This window comes from Empidonax traillii, unplaced genomic scaffold, assembly GCF_003031625.1.
Source record: "Empidonax traillii isolate 1590-97213 ecotype Southwest subspecies unplaced genomic scaffold, ASM303162v1 scaffold53:size2875158, whole genome shotgun sequence".
NCBI lineage: Eukaryota > Metazoa > Chordata > Aves > Passeriformes > Tyrannidae > Empidonax > Empidonax traillii.
Window position 1 is genome coordinate 1,995,080 of NW_020955246.1, and position 23,762 is coordinate 2,018,841.

The 23,762-nt window shown below is 41.4% G+C and overlaps 1 protein-coding gene and 1 long non-coding RNA gene across 2 annotated transcripts in view; both read left to right on the top strand.

Annotated features, from left to right (window-relative positions):
• Positions 1 to 17,699, top strand: part of LOC114055323 — a 30,576-nt gene extending 12,877 nt beyond the window's left edge. The window contains exons 3-4 of the long non-coding RNA XR_003570708.1: positions 17,476 to 17,483; positions 17,689 to 17,699. This is a non-coding gene — a long non-coding RNA (uncharacterized LOC114055323). The remainder of the gene's footprint in view (positions 1 to 17,475; positions 17,484 to 17,688) is intronic.
• GREM1 (gremlin 1, DAN family BMP antagonist) lies at positions 2,675 to 13,653 on the top strand. The gene is made up of 2 exons (XM_027879304.1): positions 2,675 to 3,225; positions 9,918 to 13,653. Exon 2 carries the CDS (start codon positions 9,919 to 9,921, stop codon positions 10,471 to 10,473), a length of 555 nt encoding a protein of 184 aa, XP_027735105.1. The 5' UTR covers positions 2,675 to 3,225; position 9,918; the 3' UTR covers positions 10,474 to 13,653.
• Positions 17,700 to 23,762: the final 6,063 nt, after the last annotated feature.

Genomic DNA, 23,762 nt, shown 5'->3' on the forward strand with positions numbered 1-23,762 from the left:
CATTTCAAGTGCGGATAAGGAAGAAGTATTTCCCTTTAAGCACTGGGTCCTTTTTTAACCAGTCTTTGATTGGGATCTGATCAGCACAGCTGAACCTTTGGAGTAACTGCAGGGACTGTTTGTTTAAAGACTCCAGAAGAAATAAAGAATACAACCTTCCAAGCTGGAAATGATCTGGATACCTGATGTTAAGGAAAGAACAATGAGGAAAATGATGTCTTTTCCCTGCCTCTCTCAATCACAAAGAAATAAAAATAGATACAAATTTTTCTTCTTTTTTGACAAGTCTATTTATTTATTTATTTATTTATACCTTCATTCAGTCCTAGAAAGCAGATCCAGCTGCAATTATTTACCTTTTTGGTACCCAAGTGGTTTATTTTTTGTGAATGAATAGATAAATGCTTGCAGGAATAATTCTGCTTTCCAGCTGTCAAAGAGATCTTAACACTTGTCTTGTTGGACCCAAGCAGCTAGTGTTTACCTGAAACACTGTGTGGATTAAGCTGAGAGAAAGAAACCAGATGAGAAAATATGGTGTAGGACATTCAATTGCAAGAAATGAAGGTGATTCTTGAGGAGGGAACAGAGCTTCCACACCTGGAGCTGCTTCTTAAAGTGTTTCTTAGTTTGCTTTAAGTCAGAGTGAGATCTACTCCAGATCACCAGCTCTGACTAGATGACAGTAAGGCATTAAGTGGACATACCTGCTCTGCCATAGATGCCCAGATGTATCATCTAGGAAAGTCAATGCCAGAGCGGCATGTAAATGACATCACAGAAAAATGCAGCAGAGAGGCAGGTTGCCTGCCTGGAAGCACACGCAGAGCCAGGGCCATCATCATGCACCTCAAGGAGCTCAGGGTAACCACAGAAAACACTTCCTCCAGCATCAGTCAAGTCAGACCATTGCCCTGGGGAAGGCGCAGCCCAGAGCAGCTCAGCAGCCTGTCTCCAGGGATGGTAGTCAGAGTGAGAGAGAGCAGATGGGAGGTGAATAGACCCTTCCCTTTCAGTACAACTGCTTAAGAGAAGAAAAAGAAAAGGAACATAAAGTCTGTCAACATATGAAGACGTGGGAATTGTGACTTTTTCTTTGGATTCACAAAGGAAGTACTCCAATTAATTAAAAACAAGTATTAATTTCAATAGCACTTTTATTAGTAAAATAACAAAAAATCCTAAAAGTTCCCTAGGTATCTCCTTCTATCCATCTAGATACCATTTGCTGTAGTTCTTTGCCAGTAATCCTTCCCCCGTTAATTGTATTTGAATTTCAATGGCTCCTGCACATCAACTCATTTTCTCTCTGATGCTGCCACCTACCACTGCACTACGGCCACATGCTCGGTGACCGAAGTGATTCTTTTTTAACAAGCTGTTACTAAGCACTCACCTAAGTAACTGGCACTAAGGGGAACCATGCTTTTGGCCTTAGCAAAGAACAAGCTACTGCTGAGTCCTATGACAACTACTATGGAAAACTTGGTATCTTGTGTAGCCCTGGCATCCCTAATATAGCAGATCCTTTCATTTTAATTCATCTTCCCCCTCTGCAAAACCAGGGGCAATAAAACTATCACTTTGTGAGGTGAGATCCGGCCCTCTCTGTGGCCCAAGGTGGGTGCTGACTGTTGGGTGACTGAGAAGCAGGGCTGGTTTGGTTCACGGGCAGTAACTTGTGCCCGACAGTAAGGAGAGCACAGACCATTGCAGCACCACCTGCAGCACCAAGGTCCCTTGCAGAGCTTCTCTCAGCTTTGCTTTCAGCTGGGTGATGCCAACAGCTGGAAGCGGCAGCCGACAAACATCTCCGTTGAATTAGCAAGCCTAAAAGTCAGTCCGTGCTTCATACGCTGCTCCTGCCCGTAGCGGCTATCAGCTGTGCTGCATCCCGTCGTGGTAAAAAAAAGTCCGCAGTAGACGAGCGCCGGTGCTGGAGCGCCTGGAGGACGAGGCAGCTGGCTGGCACCGAAGGAAGTGCGGGTTTCACTGCGGAGCGATGGGGTCCCTCCGTCCTCCAGGACTCTGCCCCTCGATGCTCCTAGCCCCACGCTGGCTGTAGATTCGGGGTACGCTTCGGGCAGCCACAGAGTTACGGCTGCAAAAGGTTCGGTCTGCAAAACGCTAAGCCCCTAGCCGTTTTTTGCCTAATTTCGACGGACCCTTGGAACCCCGCGGGGATTGGCTAGGGCATCGCGGGCGCCCTGCCTTAGGCCTGCGGAGCGGCCCCCGCGGCAGCCCCGACGATCGGGCGGCTCCGGCCACCTCTGCGCTCAGCCGCGGAGGGACGCGCCGCTCCCCCGCAGTCCCTGCGGGATGCCTGAGAATCCCTCAGCCCTCCAAGAGAAGAAGTGACGGGACACTCAAGGTGTCCCGCCTCTTGGGGGACGAAAAAAAAACAAACAAAAAATAAACAAAAAACAGAACACCCAAACAACAAACCTTCCCTGATACAGAGTGATACAGAGCTATGAGAGTGGGTCTGCGGATGGGAGCCACGGTTGAACACCCTCTGCACGCATACATACCCGCAGGTTTTTTTTTTTTAAATGCCAAAGCTGTGTTACTCCCATATCGTAGAAACTCCGCAAACCCAATTTGCAAGAAGGAGGACTGCAAAGGTAAGACAGTCAGCGGCTCCCCGCGGAGGCCTCACTCGTCCGGCCGGCTCATGGGCGGCGAAGCGCCCCGGCAGCCCAGCCTGCGGCCAGGGCAGTGTGCACGGAAGGGCAGCGCAGGCGGGGTGGGGTAGGATTTAACTCTTCTTAAATGTCATACTTTAATGAGGATGGAAAATGTGAATTTTTTGTGCATTCCAGGAACAATTCCTTGGGGTAGTGACCTTTAGCACCGATTTTCTTATGAGAGGAAAGTAGTCGAGTGTTTATCTGGATGACTGAAAGCTTTCCCTGGTGGAAGTTTATGGAAGTGTTAAAAGGGGCGGATAACACGGGCTTTGGAGGCGCTTGTCCAATGATCTGGAGGGGCTTGGAGAGCAGATCTCAGCTGGCAGACATTTAAATGGGAGACAGCTCGGCGCTGCTGCAATTTGTAGGCAGGATTCGAGACTCTCTCTCTCTATGGACTCCCGGGCAGCTCCGGGCTACCACGCCACCCTCTACACCGAGTGACCCACCGGGCAGAGCCCCGCAGAACCCAAGCCTCCCGCCGAGGAGCCTCCGCCGCCGAGCCGGGCCCCGCCGAGGAGCCGCCGCCGCGCAGGTGAGCCGGGACGGGACGGGATGGGACGCGCTGCGCACAGCGGGGGTACAGATAAGTCCGGCAGCTGCGGAGGTCGGCCAGTCTCTGTGGGAGGCAAAATTTTAAGTTCTTTATCCTACCTTCGTGGAGAGGGAAGGGGAGCAGTCGTTCACTGGTTTCTAGCAAAACTCCACGGCGACTCGGTTTTGCAGGGGGTGACAACCGTCCCTCCCATCAGCGGGAGTGAGGCGGCCCGACCATTCTGTCGCAGTGATGGGGGTTAGGGTGCTGTTACATCTCTTTCCCCTGACAAGCACGGGGACTGCAAAAGCCCCGTTAGCTCTGCCTCTCATCTCCGCCTACAGCATCACTGCCGACAAATTGGATTCGGCGCCCACCCGAGACACGGAAAAATCCCGGCCCGGCCTCTGTACGGAGTGGGGCGGGGGCAGATCCCCAGGTGCCAGCCCCATCCCGTCGAGCTGCCCTCTATGAGGCCGCTTAGCTCCCGGCTCTGCCTTGACCCGCCTTTGCAAACCTCTGCTCCTCGAAGGAGAGTCCCCCTGGTGCCCCAGGAGCTCCCGGGTGCGGGGAAACGTACCGCCCGGGAGAGTCGGTGTGTGCCAGCAGGATCGGGGGCCGCGAAGGGAAGGGTCTGCATCTGTAGCGCCCGCGGGCAGCGCCACGAATTCGTCACCGAGCGGCCTCGGGCGCCGTCGGGCGGGACGAGACGCGACTCCACCGCTACGCTCGGCATCTCCCGCTGCCTCCTCGTCCTGCCCGCCCACCTGACTCGGAGCCAAGGGCTTTTTGTCGACCGACGGCTCTATATACCTGTCCATTACCGCTCCCCTTACCCGCCCTGACAGGTCCCTCGGCCTGGCCGGAGTGACCGGAGCCTTCCCCGCAGCGCGCCAGGCCCCTGCGGCCCCGCGAGCGCGGACGGGACGCTCTCCTTTCGGCCCCGGGCCAACGGTGCGACTTGGCGCAGGGCTTAGCCCTCCCGGAGGAGGCTTTTTACTTGCCCCGTCCTTTCCACTACAACCCCCCGGGGGTCGGCAGCTACCTTAGGGAGTTCATCCTCCGTGGGGTAAATCTCCCGGGGGAGAGCCGGGAGGTGTTCCCAGTCGCCGCCAGGAGCGTTCGCGCCCGCGGGGTGTCGGGCCGAGCCGCTCCTGGACAAGCCAAGCCAAACCAAACCTGCGGTCTCTCCCCTCTGAAGGCCGCCGGCGGTCCCTGCCCCTCAGCCAGACTGTGTTCAGCCGCAGCCGCGTCTCACCTTGTCGGCTTGGGCAGTGCGACGGGGCTGCCCTGCCCCGGCCGGGGCTGTTCTGTCCGACGCGTGGAGCACCGCGGCGGCGGCGGGTTGAGAGGGTGTGCGGCCCCTGGCCCGCTGTTATGATCCGCAGCGTCCCTCTCGGGCCATCAACTGCGGCCTCGCTCCTGGTGCCCCGCTTGTGGCTCCTCTCGGTGACAGGATGGCAAGCGAAGCCCGTTTCGGTCATCAGGGCTGAGATTCAGAGCTGGGAAAACCTCTTTTTGCATAGACGAGGGCTCTGAAACACCAATGTGCGTTTGGCTCTCCCTGCTGCTCACGGGACACGGGGTTTGGTCATCCGCTTTGTGAGTGGCGACTTTCGGGTGCAGGGCCAGTTGAGCCCACAGCCCTAGCTGCCCCGAGCCCAGCCCGGCGACCCGGGAGTTGGAGAAGCGCTCCGCTCCTGCCCCACTCTCGCTGAGCCGACAAGCCCCACAGCAACCAAGCAGTGTGCGGTGACACTGTATATAAATTATAAAGGGCACTGATGCCCGTAGCTATTATCTACTTGTCTTAGCATCCAGTGCCAAGCTGTCCTAAAGCATTTTTTTTTTTTCTCTCGCCGATGCCACCCAGAAATGCGTAGCCTCTGCTGAATACTCTCTCCTTTTCAGCACGCATGGCTGCGCACGGGAGCAAAACTATTCCGGTTGTTTTAGGGCTCCGTGAGCAAATCTGTCAGAAGGGAGTTTCATGCTGGGAAATGGAGCTGTCGGGCTGCGTGGGTGTCTTCAGGCAAGGCTAATTCAGGTTTGGTGCTAGCCATGCCCACCATGATGTACAGCTTCCCTAAAGTCCTGCAGGACGTCCTGCAGAAAAATGCTCTCTTAAAGGGGGAATTCTCAAAGTTTCAAGGGGTTTTTTTGTGTTTGTTTTGGTTTCTTTTTTTTTTAAATTGCTGCCTACATTCATTACATGTCTCAAAAAGGCCCATCTCTATGACCCTCAGGAAGAAATTATCTGAAATGTAAATGTATCCAAATTCAACCAAACTGTCTTGATCTCAGAAAAAAAAAAAAAAAAAAAAAAAAAAAGGGAGCTTTCTGGGAACTGCAGTTGCCATGCCTTTTTTTATATTTAAAAATACAGATCTATGAACTATAAAAACATTACATAAGACTATTTCTGTAATTCATATGTAATAAGCGAGCCATAAAATTATTCTGATCCTTTGGGACATAAACCACTTCAATTTTCTCAGTAGTCAAAGGGATTGTGTTTTTCCGCTTTCTTTGGCTACTGTTTGAAGCCCACGAAATACATTTTCCTTTTAGGTCTTCATCAGATATTATCTTTCATGCTTTCTCTGAAGCACGGGAGCCCATGGCTCATCATGGTATTAACCTAGCAAATATGGTTCACAGATGAAATTATGGGCCTGCTGAGGTCTGTGAGAATTTTACTGTATATTTCCACAGAATCAGGTTCTACCCAGTTCTTTTAAATAAGTTGCATTGTGCTGAGAATTTCAGTAGTAACTTTTTGACTCTGCCTGGGAACTCACAGAGAAATTCTGTCTATGAACTGACATGTGGAGGTCCCTAATTTGTAGCAGAAAATGTATAAATTAAAAATTTATATTTTAACAGCTTATTCATATGAAATAATAAACCTGAAAGCATTTACACTTCCCTATCAATGGTTGCTAATATTGATCCACAAATTTCTTAATCTGTTTTAGATAATGAGATCTCAGCTCTAGGTAACCACCATATGAAGTGATATCAATGTTAGGGCACAAATCTGCTCCTATTTGAAGTCAGAAATAAAAATTCTTTTGGCTTTATGATTAAGAGTTTACAGATGATGAAAAGTGGAACTCAGCAGTGAAATACGGAAAGAATAGATTTTTGGAGTATTGAGTTGCTATTAAAAATAAATTCTATTCTATCTCTCTGGAACTGAATGAAATAAGTGGGAATTGACCATGTGGGTTGTGGTCATCTGTTTGTTCAAAGGATTCTCAAATGAATTCTCAAAAGGACTTCTGGTTATGCCAGTGTAACATCCAGTACAGTGTCAAGTAATGAAAAATTTGCAGAAATTTGGAATATAAGCTTTTACAGGCTGATTCTCACAGCTTCTACCCAAGATCCAGGGCTATTACTTCTGCAGAATTATGACTGTAGTGAGGAGAAAAAACTTTTACTTCAGGAGAGATTTGAGTAAAACTTCATGTACAGTGATGCTGATTTTAGTTACTTCTACTGTCCTCTTCTGTGTTGTGTTTTTTTGGTGGTGGTTTTTTTTTTTTTTTTTCATTAATAAAAAGACCCTGTTAAGGAAACATTCACAACTGCTAACTCATAGATGAGCCACTTCACTTCCTTATGTAAGCAAATGTGTCATCTTCTCTCATAAGCAAACACATTGCCCTGGGACCAAAGGTGATGCAGTGCACTGCACTGCACTGCATTTTGACTGCTTTCCTTCCTGAAGCATACCACCTCAAGTTCCTTTGTATTTTGCGTTTAAAACTTTACCCCTTAATCTTTTAATAAATCTTTAATAACTTACTATTAGAAAAGGATCCTGCTTGAGCTGCTGTGGAGATCTTGAAGTTCACACAGCCTCTTCTATATTTAACCTGTATTTATCCCTAAATGATTTGATTACTTTTACTTTTAGAAGGGTTTTTTGGAAGTGACCATAACAAATGTTCTGCTGAGTGGCTAATTTTCATTTGAATCACAACTTCTTTTATGAGCATGTAATGCAGCTTCCTTTAAGGCTGGAAACCAACTCAGTGAAAAATTACTTTCCTCCCCCAAGTTTAGGATTACATTGGAACACGTTTGCATTTCCTTAGGGTTAAGCATATGGTTAATAAAGAGACATGAATCTGGGATACAGACCTTTCATTAATAAATATTATCATGAAATTTTCCCCAAATTCCTACCCCAAAGTACACTTCATTTTCATATGAATAGACCTTACTTGTGTCATCAATTGCACATCTATGGGGAAAAAAAAGGTGAAGCATTGTGGAGGTCATCAGTTTTAAAAGTAAAAATAGTCCAGGAATATGCATGCTCGTGGAACCTCAACTAAATTGTGGGACACTAAACAAACACCTGAAGTTTTCTGGCACTGCTTCTAAACTAGCAATTTATTTTCATTTGTGTGCAATTACTTTTTTTTTTTTCTTGCATGGCTCTGGGACCATGTTGAGCAAATAAGTGCATATTAAAATACTCTATAATAGAGCATGGGTATACAGTCAGAAATAGGAATAGTTTTGAAAGAAACCATTCTGGCCTCCTGAGGAAATAAGCACTGGTTTATAACTCTTTTTAAAAAATAATTTTAAAACAAAACAAAAATTAAAAGGAAACGTTTAAATAACATTCAGGCTGTAATAGGAATGAGGAAAAGTTAGCAAATGGGAAGTCCGGACTGACACTTGTGAAGTCTGGTTATTAAAATTGTTCGTTACCATATTTCATTTAGATATTAAAAGCAGCCCTTCCAAATTGTCTGTTGGAGTCAGCAATAGTGTCATTCTTACACCCCTTGTTGAATTCTGAAGCTTCTGACAAACATAGGACATGCTGGTACATAAACGAATAAAATGAATGTATGTATTTATGATATATATTATGAGCTCTAGAAGCTCTAAAATCTGTAGACAAAGTCTTAAAACATTAGATCCACAAGCAACTCCCTGAGTATAACGGAACATGCCCATGATACATTTCCACTTCAGAAATTCCATTCCCAATCCATTTGATGAGAAATGCTTTTTGAACAGCATAACATTTATTTTCTCCATGTGACTGGAAAGACCTAGTAACTGAGAAATTAGCAGTTATCTTTTATAGCAAATGGTACTTACTCTGAGCCTCTGCTGAGTCTCTAGGTGGCCCTCACAGCACTGGCATTTGGCTGCTTTCCTGCCTAGTTGTGTGGTCTCAGGCAGAGCGGATAAAGCCATCCAGGACAGTGCCCTTGGTTTCATATGTTTCTCAGTCACTAACACAAGCAGGACTCTTCAGCTCAAAAACTAATTTTCTCCATACTGATAAAACGAGTCTAATAAGGGATACAACTGCAGTGTTCCAAGCAGGTAGAAGACACTGACTTCCTCAAGGTTTTTTTCACAGTTCTTTGCCTTTTTAATGCCTGTGCTCCTTCACAGTTTTAGAGTTTTACAGGTGGTTTCTTTTTGCAAGGAGTTGTTAATTTCTAGTGGCTTTTTTCCAAGCTCCCATGGGGAGGGTCCCTTAGAGATTCCCTCATTGGTCTGTCTTGCTACCATATCCCTAGGTTTCAGAAAAACTCAAGAGACCACAGTACATTTGGAAGGGGAAAGTGTAACAGCTGATGAGTTTCTGCTGAGCTGGTTGCTGTCTTGACCTGACTGAACAACCTAAAGAACTCAGAGCTTTGGGAAGAGGAGAAAAAGGGACAGAGGCAAAAAAGGTTGTTGCTATGCTATTTAATTAGGTTGAAGCAGGCATGCAGCTTCGAAGCATCTGATCATCTCCACTTAACAGCACTTCTTGATGTGGTCCTTTTATTGTGTGCACAAACTATGATATTTAAGGTCATATATGAATCCTCCTGTCTCCTTTCAATATCATTCTGCATATAATGAATAAAATTCAGAGGTCTGAAAAATTTTTAACACTTTGATTGCATCTGTAGTACTTTTGTCAGGGATTCAGGGTAATGTGCAAGAAGGTGTAGTTTGAAATTATTGATGCATCTTTTTTAACCTATACCTAAATATTCTTTCATTTTAGTTGCCTCACTTAAGCATATCTCTTAGCTTAAGCATCATTACACTCAGGTGCATTGGACCCCTTGAGAGATGCAGAGTGACAGAGCTTGGGATGGTGTAATTCAGGCAACAGGTGGATACAGCGTACCCATTATTTACTGGATATATGTTGTGCAAGAAGCTGTACAAAGCTACTGAGACTGACTAAGGCACACATAGCTAGACTAGATCTGCTGAGTCAAAGACTTTAGTCCCCTGGTATAGTAGATAGCTGTGTCATAATAATAAATCCTTGTGTAATGTAAAATTTGTTCTTCCACCATTATAAGTCAGGAGCAATCTTTCTAATGTCAGTGAGCTATAAGAAGGGAATGAGAACTAGGGTAAGATACATGGGGAAACGATCTAGAAAAAGATGGAGGGTACACAAAATAAAATTATGTTTGGACTTACTTTAGCCTCTGACTTTCAATCACTATTTGAAAGCTTTTATCACTTGGTAATTTGGGAACATCTGTCCAGCTGGTAAAGTCCGAATGCTTATCTTTTCATAAGAGTGTGTGTGTGCACATACATTTCTTTTATGGAATTGAAAATTTACTGCATGTCTGGCTTCTGTTGATATCTGAAATCCACAACTGTGCTTTATTTCCTCAACTTCCTTCATACAGGATGGTCCGCAAACTGTATGCCATCGGTGCCTTGTTTCTTTTGATGGGATTTCTGCTTCCAACAGCAGAAGGGAGAAAGAGGAATCGTGGATCTCAAGGTGCTATCCCTCCTCCTGACAAAGATCAGCCCAATGATTCAGAGCAAATGCAGACACAGCAGCAGCCAGGCTCTAGGCATCGAGAACGAGGAAAAGGCACCTCGATGCCTGCTGAAGAGGTGCTGGAGTCCAGTCAGGAGGCTTTGCACATCACCGAGCGCAAATACCTGAAGCGGGATTGGTGTAAAACTCAACCCCTCAAACAAACTATCCATGAAGAAGGCTGCAACAGTCGTACCATTATCAACAGGTTCTGCTATGGCCAATGCAATTCCTTCTACATCCCCAGGCACGTCCGTAAAGAAGAAGGCTCCTTCCAGTCTTGTTCCTTCTGCAAGCCCAAGAAATTCACCACCATGACTGTTACACTCAATTGCCCTGAGCTTCAACCCCCAAGAAAGAAGAAAAGAATCACCCGAGTTAAGGAATGCCGTTGTATATCTATTGATCTGGACTAAACTGAGACAAAAGTAGCAATTGCACTCTAACTGTACCCAAACATTGCCAGCGTGAGAGTGAGTGGCATGAACTAGCATACCTTCAAGGCTGGATAAAACTGAAAGGGACCTAGTGAATTACTTAAACCCAGTAAAAACCTTTCAAAAAGAAAGAAAAAAATTGATGTAAGGAAAGGGCCTGCTTGTGTGTGTGTGCAAGGGAGAAAATGGATATGTACAAGCAAATATCTCAATGTTCACTTCAAAAAAACCAAAAAAAACCAAAAAAACCAGGAGTATGAAATATTGAAAAAATCCTATTTACTCACAGTCATGAATTAGACTTCCTAGTGTATATCCACATTTTTGCCGCTTGCTGGGAAAGTGGAGCTGTGGGTTTTGTGAATCTTCACCTTTTGTGCTATTTGCTTTTACTGTATTACATGAAACATCAAAGTGAAAGGACAATACATTTGAAAGTATGAATCTATTCTTATATATGAAATAGACAAAAAGCAGTTTAAAGTGTAGCAAAGCCATCACTGAAAATAGCAGCCATGTCAAGAGTTTGTAACATGCTTCTTCAAGAAAATAGCTGTAATCCAAAAGCCATGTCTGGAGAACAATGGGGGGATGTGAGAGTGTTGAAAAGTCACTATAGGTGGATGGAAAACAGAGCTTCAGCAACTTAGAAAGCAAAAGGCCAAAGCAAGTAGACAGGGAGAATACAAAAGGGAGTAGAAAAAGGAAAGATACATAAATAGGAAGACACAGAGGAAGAGATACTGTCTTCTGTTTATGTTTGGCTTTAATTTATATACCTAGTCATATATTACATAAATTAAAAAGAAACTATATACAAGGCTATAAATATACTTCTGAATTCTAATGGCTCTCTAAACCAATCAAACCCCACTCTTACGTTACTAGATCCATTTGATGTCTTGTATTTCTGATATCAGTTATTCTTCATATCTACATATATATGTATATGCAGTATCTTTTAGTCAGTGGTATATATACATAAATGCAATGAGTATGCATACTTCAGTGTGTGTATCCAAACTCCTTCTCTTTTTCACACACAGACATAAAAAAATACATAACCGCAGCACAAAAATCTTGCTAAGCAAGATCAAGTACAGAATGGCAGTAATTTAGTACATAAAGAGCAAAGCAAAAATTAAAACAAGCATCATGTGACTTCAAATGCAATAACCACACAAGAGACAAAAGACACGACATTCATGACTAGTAAACATTGCATTGTTATTGTTATTTTAGCTTTGCCACAGGCATGCAGTTTGTTGAAACAGAGATGCAGAACTTTGCCAGCAATGATCTTCTTTTTATATCTTTTACCACAGACTTGCATTTAAACTGGATTTGGAGTAAGTAAATTTCCTGAAAATTGAGGGCTGACCCTCTCATTTTGGGGGAAAAAAAGCATAAAAAGGGATGCACTGCTTCCGACAGCTCAATGACTCTCATCTGTGAGGTTATTCTGCCTTTTCTTTCCTTCAGGATTAGAAGCTTAAACTTGATCAGGGGTTTCGGTAAAAGCACAGAAGGCCTTGCAAAAGAAGTGGGTTTAGCAGGGTGTGTTCTGGGCCATTGGACCAGAGAGGCAGCCCTTCCATGCAAGTAGCCCTGGCTTTCCCAGGTGCTCAGTGGGAAGCCTGGCAGTTGTCTCCCTGGTGGCATCTCACACCACGTGGTGTGCAGACTGCTCCTGCTGCCTTTGAAAGGGCACTTTCAGGCCGGGTGCTGAAGAGCTTACAATCTGCAATCTCCCTGCCTGTCCCTGTGCCTGTGCCTGTGTCTGCAGGGCCTTGGCAGCTGTTCCTGTCCAGTGGGTGCCAAAGTAAAGGAGTGTTCCTATGTGAGAGTCTGTACCGGGCCTGAAAGCAATGCTGACCTCTCTGACAGGAGTGAAATGGGAGTTAGGTCCACACTTACTGTATGAAGGTCACTGATAGTTCAGAACTCAGTTTCCCCACCCAGCAGCAATATTTTCCAGTATCCACTAGCAGCATAACTGTTCTCTCTCACACCAGATATCTCTCTCAGCCACAAGGTGACAATTTTGACACCATTTCTTGCCATTGAATGCTGAGTAAGACAATTCCACCCTCAGTAACATGTCCAAAGGGAAAATACATGATGAGTAGCAAGTCACAAATTCATCCTTTGTGGCCTCATTATATTAGTTGTCCTACCTGTTATACAGTGCATCAGTCATTTATTGGTGATATCCTACATCTCTACAACTAATCTATTTTTACTTTAAAATCCACTGCTGTGTGGTCTGCATTTGTAACATGAAGAGATTGCAACTCACTGATTGATATTATTAAAATGAATTTCACTCAGCAGGTTTGACACATTTCTACGTGGATTTTAGAATCCAACTTTAAAATCTGGAATTACAGGAGGTAGATTTCCACTGTGTGGAATGTGAATAGTTAAACAGAAAGATACGGATATTTAATGTTATTATTAATACAAATTCTCTTTCACTGATAATAGACAGGGATTGTTTTCCTTTAAAGTTCTTGTTTGATTTTTTTTTTCCCCCAGGGGAAAGGACCAACCTCAGTCATGGCTGGAAGTTTTGAGTTTTGGACTAGCTTAGATTTCTGTCCAAGAAATGGGAACACCTTAAGAATGATTTTTTTCTTCATGTAAATTTGACAGCAGAATTCCCATTGTCTTTGACAGGGATGGCTATGTCCCTATACTCTGAGCTGTTAAGCAAAGCTTCAAACGTTATTGTCTCCTTTACTTAAGATTAGGCTAGCATTCTGAAGGAAAATTGATAAAAGTATTCAAAATCCTTATGTTCCAAAACCGCCTGTGCATAGATTGTGCCTTGAGGCAGATCCTTCCCTCCCCCATGTAAATTTTATACAAAGAACTTTTGTGAATTGCTAGTTATTGCCTGAGAGTAAGAAAGTTCTGCTAACTTACAATTATACGAGATATTTAATATCAGCCACAATATGTATTTAAATGTCTGCTTTATTCTAAAAACAATGGACTATATAACCTAAGGCTGGAGTATTTTCATGCTCAGTCTCACAAAGCAAAACTTGGTTTAAAATGAAGTTTTAATTATTTTGTAACTGAATAGAATTGGAGGGTTTTTTTCCCAGCATTTTGTACGTCATTTTAACTACTAGTAACAAATAAATAAAATATCTTCTCCAGCCTGTGTCTATTGTTGTTTGGAGTTTTTTTTTCTTTCTTCCTTAAGTTTCCAGCTCTTTCTGGATCTGTTGTACTTTACTCTGGCTTCTGTGGTTTCTTCTAATTATAAAGGGGTTTACATTATGACAGTAAGACACAGAGACAAGCAATGGCACCATCATTCAACACGGCTACTTCAATAAGGTTTTTAAATGAGATCTGTCACTTCCCCCTCACCCTTCCACAATTTATAGAAGGAAAATTTCAATCTTTACTCACACTTTTTCCCTTGTAAACCATATAGTGACACTTCAAAATATAAATCAATCTCAGATTGTTAGAGAGTTAAAAGTTGGAGTCAGCATGCCTGCCTCACACCGTTTCTCAGTTTTATGTCTAGGTAGCAGTTTAGTCCCACTTTTAGAAAAAAAGAGTAAGGAACACTTTTAAATACAGCACATTACAAGCTGCAAATAGGAGCAGAGGAGATGAAAAACAGTTATAAATGAGAACAGGAAGATTTGTCCCTGCTGGCAGCATTTGCACAAGCCCAGGGTTGAGGAAGGATTGCAACTAGAGAGAACAAGTTTCTTCAAACTCTCTATACCACCAGTGGGAGATAGGCAGTAGTGATATAAATTTTACCTCTCCAACCTGCCACCTTGTCAGACCTGTGATGGACTGGGTTCAGAGAGGGCAGAATTCCACGCAACGCTGCCATCTGCAGCAGCGGTGGCATTGTCTGCCCTTGTGAAGTCAGCTGCTTTGCCAGGGACTGCCATCCTGCTGAACCAGGCTGAGAACCTTCTCCGATTTCATGTGAACCTCTGAGCAGTGATACAGGTCTGGTAATTTTCAGACTGATGCCTTTTAGTTCAAAGAAATAAGTGACATAGTCAGATATAGGCAAACAACATGCAGTGTTTTCCTGTGACACACACAGAGACAACCAGAGAAAAAAGGTCAGATACCCCATTTCTAGATCTGAAAAACTGGGCACTGGTAAGATCCAGTGTTTTCTTCCCTGACAAAACAACGAAGCTGAACAGTTCAGTAGTACTAGTTGCTTGGGGACTTCTAAAGGTTTTTTAGTTTAGTCTTCCTTCTCTTCTAGTATTTTGTGCTTCAAAAGCTTACTGAAAAGATAATAACATTAGCTAATAATAATTATTTTTAGATGATAGGCTTTTTCTGGTCTGAGATATAGGCACAGCCGAGTAGAATGTTTCCATGAAAAGGTGTGCATACATATCTTTATTTGAATATTTTAAACAGAGAAAAACCTTGTGGAGTTACCTTTGTAGTACTCCGTAGTACCATGGTCTTACTTATAAGCTAACAAGTTCAAACATTCACTATAATTTATATTTGTCCTACATACCAGCTTTGAATTAACGATACCTCCACTGTGAAGTCCCATGGGCTTTATAGATAGTTACACTGATCCAAAGAAGATAATCGAGAGAGAATTCACACACCTTAACCTGCTTCCAGGGATGCAGATAGAAATAAGACTATTCTTCTCTCTCTCTGCTGTGAGATAGGCTAGATTTCTGCGTGTGCTGTCACCCATGTGCCACGCAGTTGATTCGCACACGCGTTATGCGACTGAGGCATCAGGAGAATGTTAGATTTGCTAAGCACGTGTGCACATCTGAGCAGCAGATGCACACAGTAGGTATAGCGTGGCCTGGATGGGTCAGTGGGACAGACAGCATCGTGGCTTTGCTCCAGCTGCCTGTCAGCAGTAGTGCCTGGCTGGGAAGAGGGACACTGTATTTGCAAAAATAATGTGGTAACTTCACCTTGTCATTTACCTTCTTCTGAATGGGGAGGAAAAAAAATTAAAAAATAAGAGCAATTAGAAGTGCACCCTTGGGGACTGATGTTCTTTTTCCAGTGTACAGGAGTAAACAGAGTTTTTAGTTCCAAAAGATTTCCTGAAGGACAACAACCAAGTCAGGGGCAGAAGACGGAGAAGTTCTGTTTGCTTAACCAAATTATGCCCTTGCACACTCTTCCTTTGCATTTTAAAAAACTTAGATCCTAGTCACTCCAAATAACTCAAATCTGCCTTAGAAACCACTTCATTAATTACTGAGATACAACCATCAATATTGGCAGAAGAGGTCCAACATTTTTTCTGAGTCACGCTGCTTACTTGGATGGTTGCACTAACAAAAGGTTTCTGAAGGGGACAGGGCATCATTTAAAATTTCATGGAGTGAAAAACTGATGTGCATTTGGATTTAGACAAAACAATGAAGATATTTTTAATACCCATCAGCTCCTGGCCTCCTGGTATCAAAAATATCAAATATCAAATCCGGCCTACTGGTATCAAGAATATTAATCATAATAAGATTCAGATACCTTGTTTAATTTTTTTTAATCAGCTGAGACTGAAAACAGAAATTCACAGCAATGCACAGATATCATAAGGAATCTCAGAGAAGATTTTTGATGCTACCTTGTAATGTAGCTTCATAAAAACATCTGAAGCCTGTCTTCACTGCCTGCCTGAGAATGTAGCTGACGACTTTAAGGTGCCCTTTGACAATGTGTGACTTCTGGCTGCCTGAATTCCTCCTCTGGCTGGGTCTGGATGGAGGAGTACAGAAATTTTAATATTTGGGTTTTTTCTGAACGATCAAGGAACAAGATACAAGGATCAAATTCTATACTGACATAAAAGAAGCTTGTTTGAGCTCACACTAAAACCCCTCAAACTTCTACATTGTGATAAGTAATAACTCCTCCTTGCTGTGACACAAACGTAAATCACATAGCTTGGGGATGGATCAAATGGAGAAATTACTGGCTCACAATAAACGTTCTGCAAAGAAAATTTGAATCCTTATGTTTGTGTTTCTTTTTTAAAAATGCCTTGTGAAAAACGCCATATTCCAATTCATATTACAAGAGAGTAGAATTAAAAAAAGAAAATCTCTCTCTAGAATATTTGAGAGCTATATCTTATCCTTCTGCCTAGTAATATCAACAAGGTTTTCAGCAATAACGCAAGTGGAAAAAATTAATGTGTCATTTACAGCTCATCTGGGACAGAATACTCCAATTCATTAATCATAATTTTATAGTTATTGCATGGCATCACTACTGAACTGTACAGTTGATACTGTTTGATTCATATAATGACAAATTTGCAGACTTTAATATTGTTTGCCTTTAAATTACACTTTTGTAATTACTTTGTTGAGGTGTAAAGACACAGTATTTTCTATGTTTAAGAATATATCTATATTTCTATAACATTCTATATTTATATTTCTTTATTAAGAGATATATTCTCAAACTTAGCCCTGTATTAATGCATACTTATATAGAGAGAATTGAAAAATTATGCTAAATAGATGTAACATAAATGTATTTATCTCTTTAAGCAAAGGTATCAAAAGCCTAGGTTCACATTAGATATATTTAAAAATCTGAAAAATGTATATTGAATTATACACAGAAGTATTGGCCACTGATCCAAGCTTTTTAACTACACAATTTTAGAGTGAACAATATGGAATAAAGTCAGTAATGACACTAGTTATAATAGTAGTCAAGAAGAATTTATTTTTCAAGGATGAGGACAGGGTTGTGTGTATTTGGTAAAGTTTATTTCTAGAAAATTACACTTAATGGCAAAGATGAAGTCTTGCTGAACTTCTCTCTTTAAGACCTGAAGGACCTTGAATGTTCCTTCGAAAACAGATGTTCAAGAGAAACATGATTTCAATTTTTGTTGTTAATTTGTTTCAACTTCAAATGAATGGAGAGGTTAGAATTTGGGTGTTAAATTATATTTAGCAAATAAAAAGGAGAAAGAAAACTATGTGTACAATGGAATGAACTTATTGAATGTATCTAAATCCTATGGTAGGTAATTTGATCTAATTTTTGCAGAAAGGCAAATGCCAGATGTTTGCTCCACTTTGATCTTAATAACACTTTAGGCTGCAGACAATAAGATTGGTTTAAAATTTATTGTCTCTTTGATTTCTCCATTCTAATGCTTTTTAAATTCTTTACACAAGACAGATCTATATATAGGCAACTGGGGTGGCATCAGAAGCACTGTGTACTTAAGACATTCTTGAAAACCTCAGTATGGAACAGTGTTTGCTGTTTTATGCATCAAAACAAAGCCAGATTTTGCACAAGCAACATTCAATTTTCATTTTATTATAATGTCTCTTTTTATTTTGCATATGATGTTCTGTCGCATCTGTGCCACAGCTCCTTATGCTTTTATCTTTCAATAACCTTATTAAAAGTCAAGACAATATATTAAATCAACATTAAGCAGCAGGAGTTGAAAGTTAAGCTAATCCATTCCTCTGTGCTGGGAGTATAATCTGTGTGGATCTCTAATTCCACCACTGAGTTGCTTTTAGGATTCTTTTTGTACAGAATATGCTTTTTAAAAGGAGAGCTGCTGCTGAAGACACTAGTAAAAGCCTCTGAAAAATCACAACATCCAAGAGGTGTTCAGCTTGCTCTCAGTTTGCATCTTCACATTCAAGAAGGCCATTGCTCTGTGAATGTGCATTGAACTCACGTTACAGCTGTTTTTTAAGTGGTCTCAGGTTTCTAGCAGAGTATCTTGTATATTCACTATTACTGAGAAATGGTGAGAAGCGAGACTGAGAACAAACAGTAGAGCAAGACCAATGATTAAAAAGAAACAAAAAAAAAAAATCCTGGTATACAGCCTGAATGTCTTATCATGATTCTCTGGCATAGTTCGGAGCCATCTATCCCTTAGATCCATGCACGATGTCTCAACAATTGTTTTTATTCTGCTCAGCCCGGTAGTCTGAAAGTTCAAAAAGTCAGAGCCAGTTTTCCTGTGAAGGAAATTCTGAACTTTGTCTGGTGATGAAACTCCCATCACTCAGCCAACTGAGAGAACAGCTACCCTGGCAGGTCTTCTTAAACTGTCAGCCTTGATGGACTATCAGAAGTTGGCAGCCTCCCTACTCCTGTACCACCAAGTTTAGTTCTTTCAACAAACTCCTTTGTAAACCAAAATTAAAATTCCTTCCTTCAGAGCCAAATATTTTAGATCATTACCAGGGACAAAATATTATGCACAGATGTATAGAAATAAATATTCTCTTTCTATCACATAAGCATGATAAGTGAGAAGACTTGCAATTGCTTCACCTTAAGAGAGAAGCTGGGTAAAGCAAAAGACTCTTCCCATGAAAATCGTTCAAATGCATCTTCACATCTTTTCTTCCTTATCTTTGCTATATCTCCAGAGTGAAAACATCTTTATTTATCACTATGACATAGAAATACTGTTTGCATAATTCCAAGGAACATTTTGTCAATCGTCTCCTTGATGTGATATACCACCTGTGCCATTTGAGAAGACTGACAACTAAGTCACAAAATGGTATCTGATTTCAATGCAGAAGCACTGATTTCCTAAAAAGGCACTGGTTTCCTAAAAAGGCATGATGCTTTGAGACTGAAAATCTTTCGCAACACTAGCTTTTGTGCATCATAGTTGAAAAGTGTACAAACGCTACCCAATGGAACTTAATGGAAGCCACACAAGGAAAGATTTTAGCCTCGACATTTATCTTTACCAACACATGGAACCCCCTTGATCTGTTTTACTGTTAGTGAAAAAAGAAGGTAGTGTCTATTTCACAGGAGAGGATAGGAAGTAAGAGTCAGTGTGATGGATGGTGGAAAGAAACAGAGGGCAAGGGGAAAGAAATATGAGCATCAGGTACTGATCTCAAAGATGAGGTCTAGTCTGCTGTCAGAATGTATATAAATAGCTTATTAATAACAGGAGAGATGTATTGGCATTAGTGTGAAAAGAGTTTGTATTGCATTATCAGGAGTAAGCCATCTGGGTATAGTTTATATTTGTTAGATATAAATAGACTACACCACTAGAAATCCAGCACAGATCAATTCTTGTAAAAATATTCATTTACTTCAAGGCATTTATCCAGCAGATGACACTGCAGTAATCTCTACTACCTTTATTAAATCTGTCACATTAACTTACAGGGGGGCTGTACTTCAGTATGACATAGAAATCCCAGAGAAGTTTTAACCTCATGAACTTTTTTACAAGTAATAATTTAATTTCAAAACCTGGAAGTTTATCCTTTAATTACCACCAGTTGATGGGTGAAACAAACTCTATTTTCTCCTACAAAGAAAAACAACAGTTACCAGGGAAAAATCTTTTAATCTTCTGTAACAATTATACCACGTCATTGCTAAGCAAACCAACATTGAGGATGACGTCCTATTCTCTCCCCAGTTCTCTTCCCACTTAACCTGTCAGTCCCAACAGCACCTTAGCTTCCATCTGGGGCTGGTACGCTGAGGAAAGGAAGATCAAAACTACTTGGAGATGACACTGAGGGAAGAGTTTATGCTGAGGGAAACCCCTGCAAAGTGGGGTTTAGTGCTACTTGCATCTCATCCTTGCTCGCAAGGGAATGAATTCATAAAGGCATGCAATATCAGAGATATGTCTGTACACACCAACAGCTTGCTGACGAAATATCTCACTATCAACGCCAGTACAACCAATGTCTCCTGGGAAGCAATCTAGTTTACTGCTACATGCAAGATTTTTTTGTTATACTTAAGGAATGCTTCATTTGATGTTGCAGGTCTTGCCTGATTTAAGCTTCTATGTTTCATCTCCAGTGATTTGCAGTAAGTTAAGTTTTTCTTTGATTTATTATTTGTTTTCCAAATAAAACTAGTATTGAGCAATACTGACTAGTTTCAGTTCTGGATTTTTCAATTTTCAAATAAATTCAATTTTCTGCTGAACAGAATACTGCCTGATACCTATGGAAATAGGATCTCCAGTCTGTGGATTGTGCCTCTTAATAATAGAGTCCATTCAAGTGAAATGCTACATAGAAGCTAAGGACTGTAGCCTTTCCTCAGGGCTCATTGTTGGTACGATGATGTGAACTATACATACAGTATTCTTTCAGGTCAAAATAGTCTGGAAGCTGGGGTGGCAGTTCTAAAATCTTCCAGCTTCAGCCTTAGTCTGTTTGGCTTTGCATAAAACCCTAACCTTACAGCACAACCTTAGACAGGACTAGTTTTATGCAGAGGATGCAAGTTGCCAAAGCTTATATACAGGGCTATGTTTGACTTTCACAATGTAAGACCTGGAGTGCACATTACCCTCTGAGTTGGAATCGGATGTTACACCCTGAGGCACAGCTCAGCATGTCCGTCATGCATAGATGAGACCGTCTGCACCTCTCGGTTGGAGAGGGATGTTATTTTCTTAAGGAGCAGGATGTTATTTCTAGAGGTCTGCCCCTTGGTAGGGTCAAGAGTAATACTTTATGGATAATGTTTATGATTAATTTTGGCTGTGGCCTTTCCTTTCAGAATTTGTATGGTGTCAGTTCAAGCTGTTAAGGGGAAAGCTTGACAAGGTTAAGGCGTGAACTGTATACTCACTTCTCCTTCCAAAGTAAATACTACAACAACAACGCACATGGGAACCAGGCAGCATATTCCTAAATCAAACCAGAAGACTCATCCAGAGAACTAAAACAGTAGGGTCCAAGAAGGTGGGTTTTCCCTTTTTGTTTTTTTAGTCCAAAGGATACATTTTCAGAAAGATGCCTTGAGAATTAGCTCTACATAATCCCAGGAGCAAAAAGGGCAGTTTGGCATCAGGTTTCTTGTGCTCACACTACTTAAAAATTAATATTGTCTTTGCTCCTGTTCTCTAAAAAAATCTGCTAAAGTAAGGTGAATACTTCTTAGCTGTTCAACGCTGCTTTAAGGAAAGGACACATTAGCATCACAGAATGATCCAAGTTCACATTGACTCTTGCTTTTGGAAAATATCCTGATTATCTGCCTGACTTTAAACAGGATCTTTAGATTCATATCATTCTATTTGAAAAGAGATATCATATCTCTTTTCAAGAATCTAAACTCTTTTCTCAGTTTCTGGAAATGGTATTCCCTTCCTGTTTTTTCTTAATGCAATAGTTTCACAATAGGCTTGCAGGTCAACACTTCAGACCAGAAGAGTTGGGAAACTTGTTTTAAAGTCTCAAGGTGTTCTTTTCGCTAGGACATAGTGTATGGTCCCACAACTTGCTTTCTGTGGCAGTGTCACCAGGGAGCAATGAGCAGAAAGAACTATTCTTGTGATATTGTGAAAACTTCCAAAAAGATACTACAGAGTGTAAGAAGCAATTAAGACAAGAATTTCAATAGTGTGTGCATGAAGCAGAAAATCATCTTGGATCTGCATCACCATTTTGGAGTGTTAGAATGTATCATCCAAGGGGTGTGGTGGGGAAAATCATTATATGAGAGTTTCTGATGATGATTTCAAATCTGGAAGAGAGGACAAAATTCAAATGGTGGAACACCTTCTCCTTCCCCTCCCCCAGCCTTGTCTCTTACTCATCCTGTAGAAAATAATTTCTGTAGTCAAAGAATACATCTCTCATTGTGTTTTCCTTTAAAATTCTGGGGTCTTTAAAAATCTTTAAAATCTTTAATATCACTGAAATTCAGAGCCTAAGAGTAGCAATGTGATCTATAATTAAAGCCCTATCATGAATGAATAGCCTCCTCAGAACATTTGCACGGTACCATTGCACCTCTGAAAGACAGGATAGTTATGGTTGCTCTGAATCATATAAAATCATAGAAAATCATAGAAAATCATAGAAAAACATAGAAAAACATATAAAATCATATAAAACTATCGTCCCATACAAAACTAGCATTGTCAGCCTTCATCAACACTCTAATGGAAATCAAAGACGCTCAAGGGAAAAAAAAAAAAAGGGCATAACACACTTCTATCTTATTCACAGCCAATCAACAGCCCAAAATACTGTTATAGATGCTTCAAGTGAGACTAGCAAAGAAAGCTTCAAAACATCATGTTTCCTTTTATGAGGTTAATAAGAGAAGCAAAAGATAAAAAACATAGACATCAAAATTTAAAATGTTTCCCTTAACTCACGTGCATGATCCGTAGCAGCTCACTTTATATGGTCATTTGTGGGTTAAGCTTTTCATAACAAGTTAATTTCAAATATTACTGCTCAGCTAATCACATAATGAAAACTTGTAAATATTAATAAAAATACTTACAAGTATGTCCAACAATTTGGCTGAGAAATTTAGAGATCAATTACTGGAACAATTTCAAATGGCATAATCATTCCAGTCCTGGAATTTGCAGTTTGAATAAATTTCATTATTAGCAATGAACAAATGCTGGAGCTGGATAAATGCACATGAAGTTAGCAATGGTTTCTTAAACAGGGAGGAGAAAGAGGAAGACAGAAAAATTTACAAAGAGGAAACAATGCAAATGGAAAAAAAAAGAAAGAAGTCTTAGAAGTCTTATAACACACTGTGACTGAAAATATTATTCCTCACTCACCCCTCACATTCTTTTTACGAAGCTGCAGAGGGTTTTCATGAAGGCTCAGCATGCCTAAACAAGTTTCACTCAGAAAGAATAAGTTGTAAAAGTTAAATCACCACTCATTTCTTTTGAGCCTGTCTTCAGCTGTGATCTGTGGAGCTTTAGTTTCTCTTGTCAAGGGTAGATAAAACAGTACTATAAGACCAAACTTGAAAACCCTTAAGTTTTTCCAATTGTCTGGGAATTATCTCAATAAGAACAGTATTTCTTCCAGCAACAGCCCATACAGTAGATTACCTAAATGTAACCTAGGAACTTCTGAAGCCCATACACCTGTTCATCGACCATCTTACAGAAAAGATTTGGCACATTCATGAATGCATCAAAGATTGTTGTAAGATGCAAGAAACCTAGAGCAACTAGACACAATGAAATGTAACAGTTACGCAGAAAGAAAAACCAGGACTTAGAAACATTCTGCATATTTTTTTTTCATCCCTCCCAAGAACCCAGCATGTCTTGAAAGGCAGATCTCCCAGTTGGGCTGGCTTCAGGGCTTGTACTTTTTTTTCATCTGGAATCCCTTGGTTTATTGACTCATGGTAGTAGCCATCTGAAGACTAAGGACTGCTTTGTTTGACTTAGTGTATTTATCAATATTTGTATTGCTAATTTCATTATTTTGCAAAGGACC

Bases quoted from the DNA above. Each gene is read 5' to 3' on its own strand.
- GREM1 (XM_027879304.1), top strand. From the start codon at position 9,919: ATGGTCCGCAAACTGTATGCCATCGGTGCCTTGTTTCTTTTGATGGGA.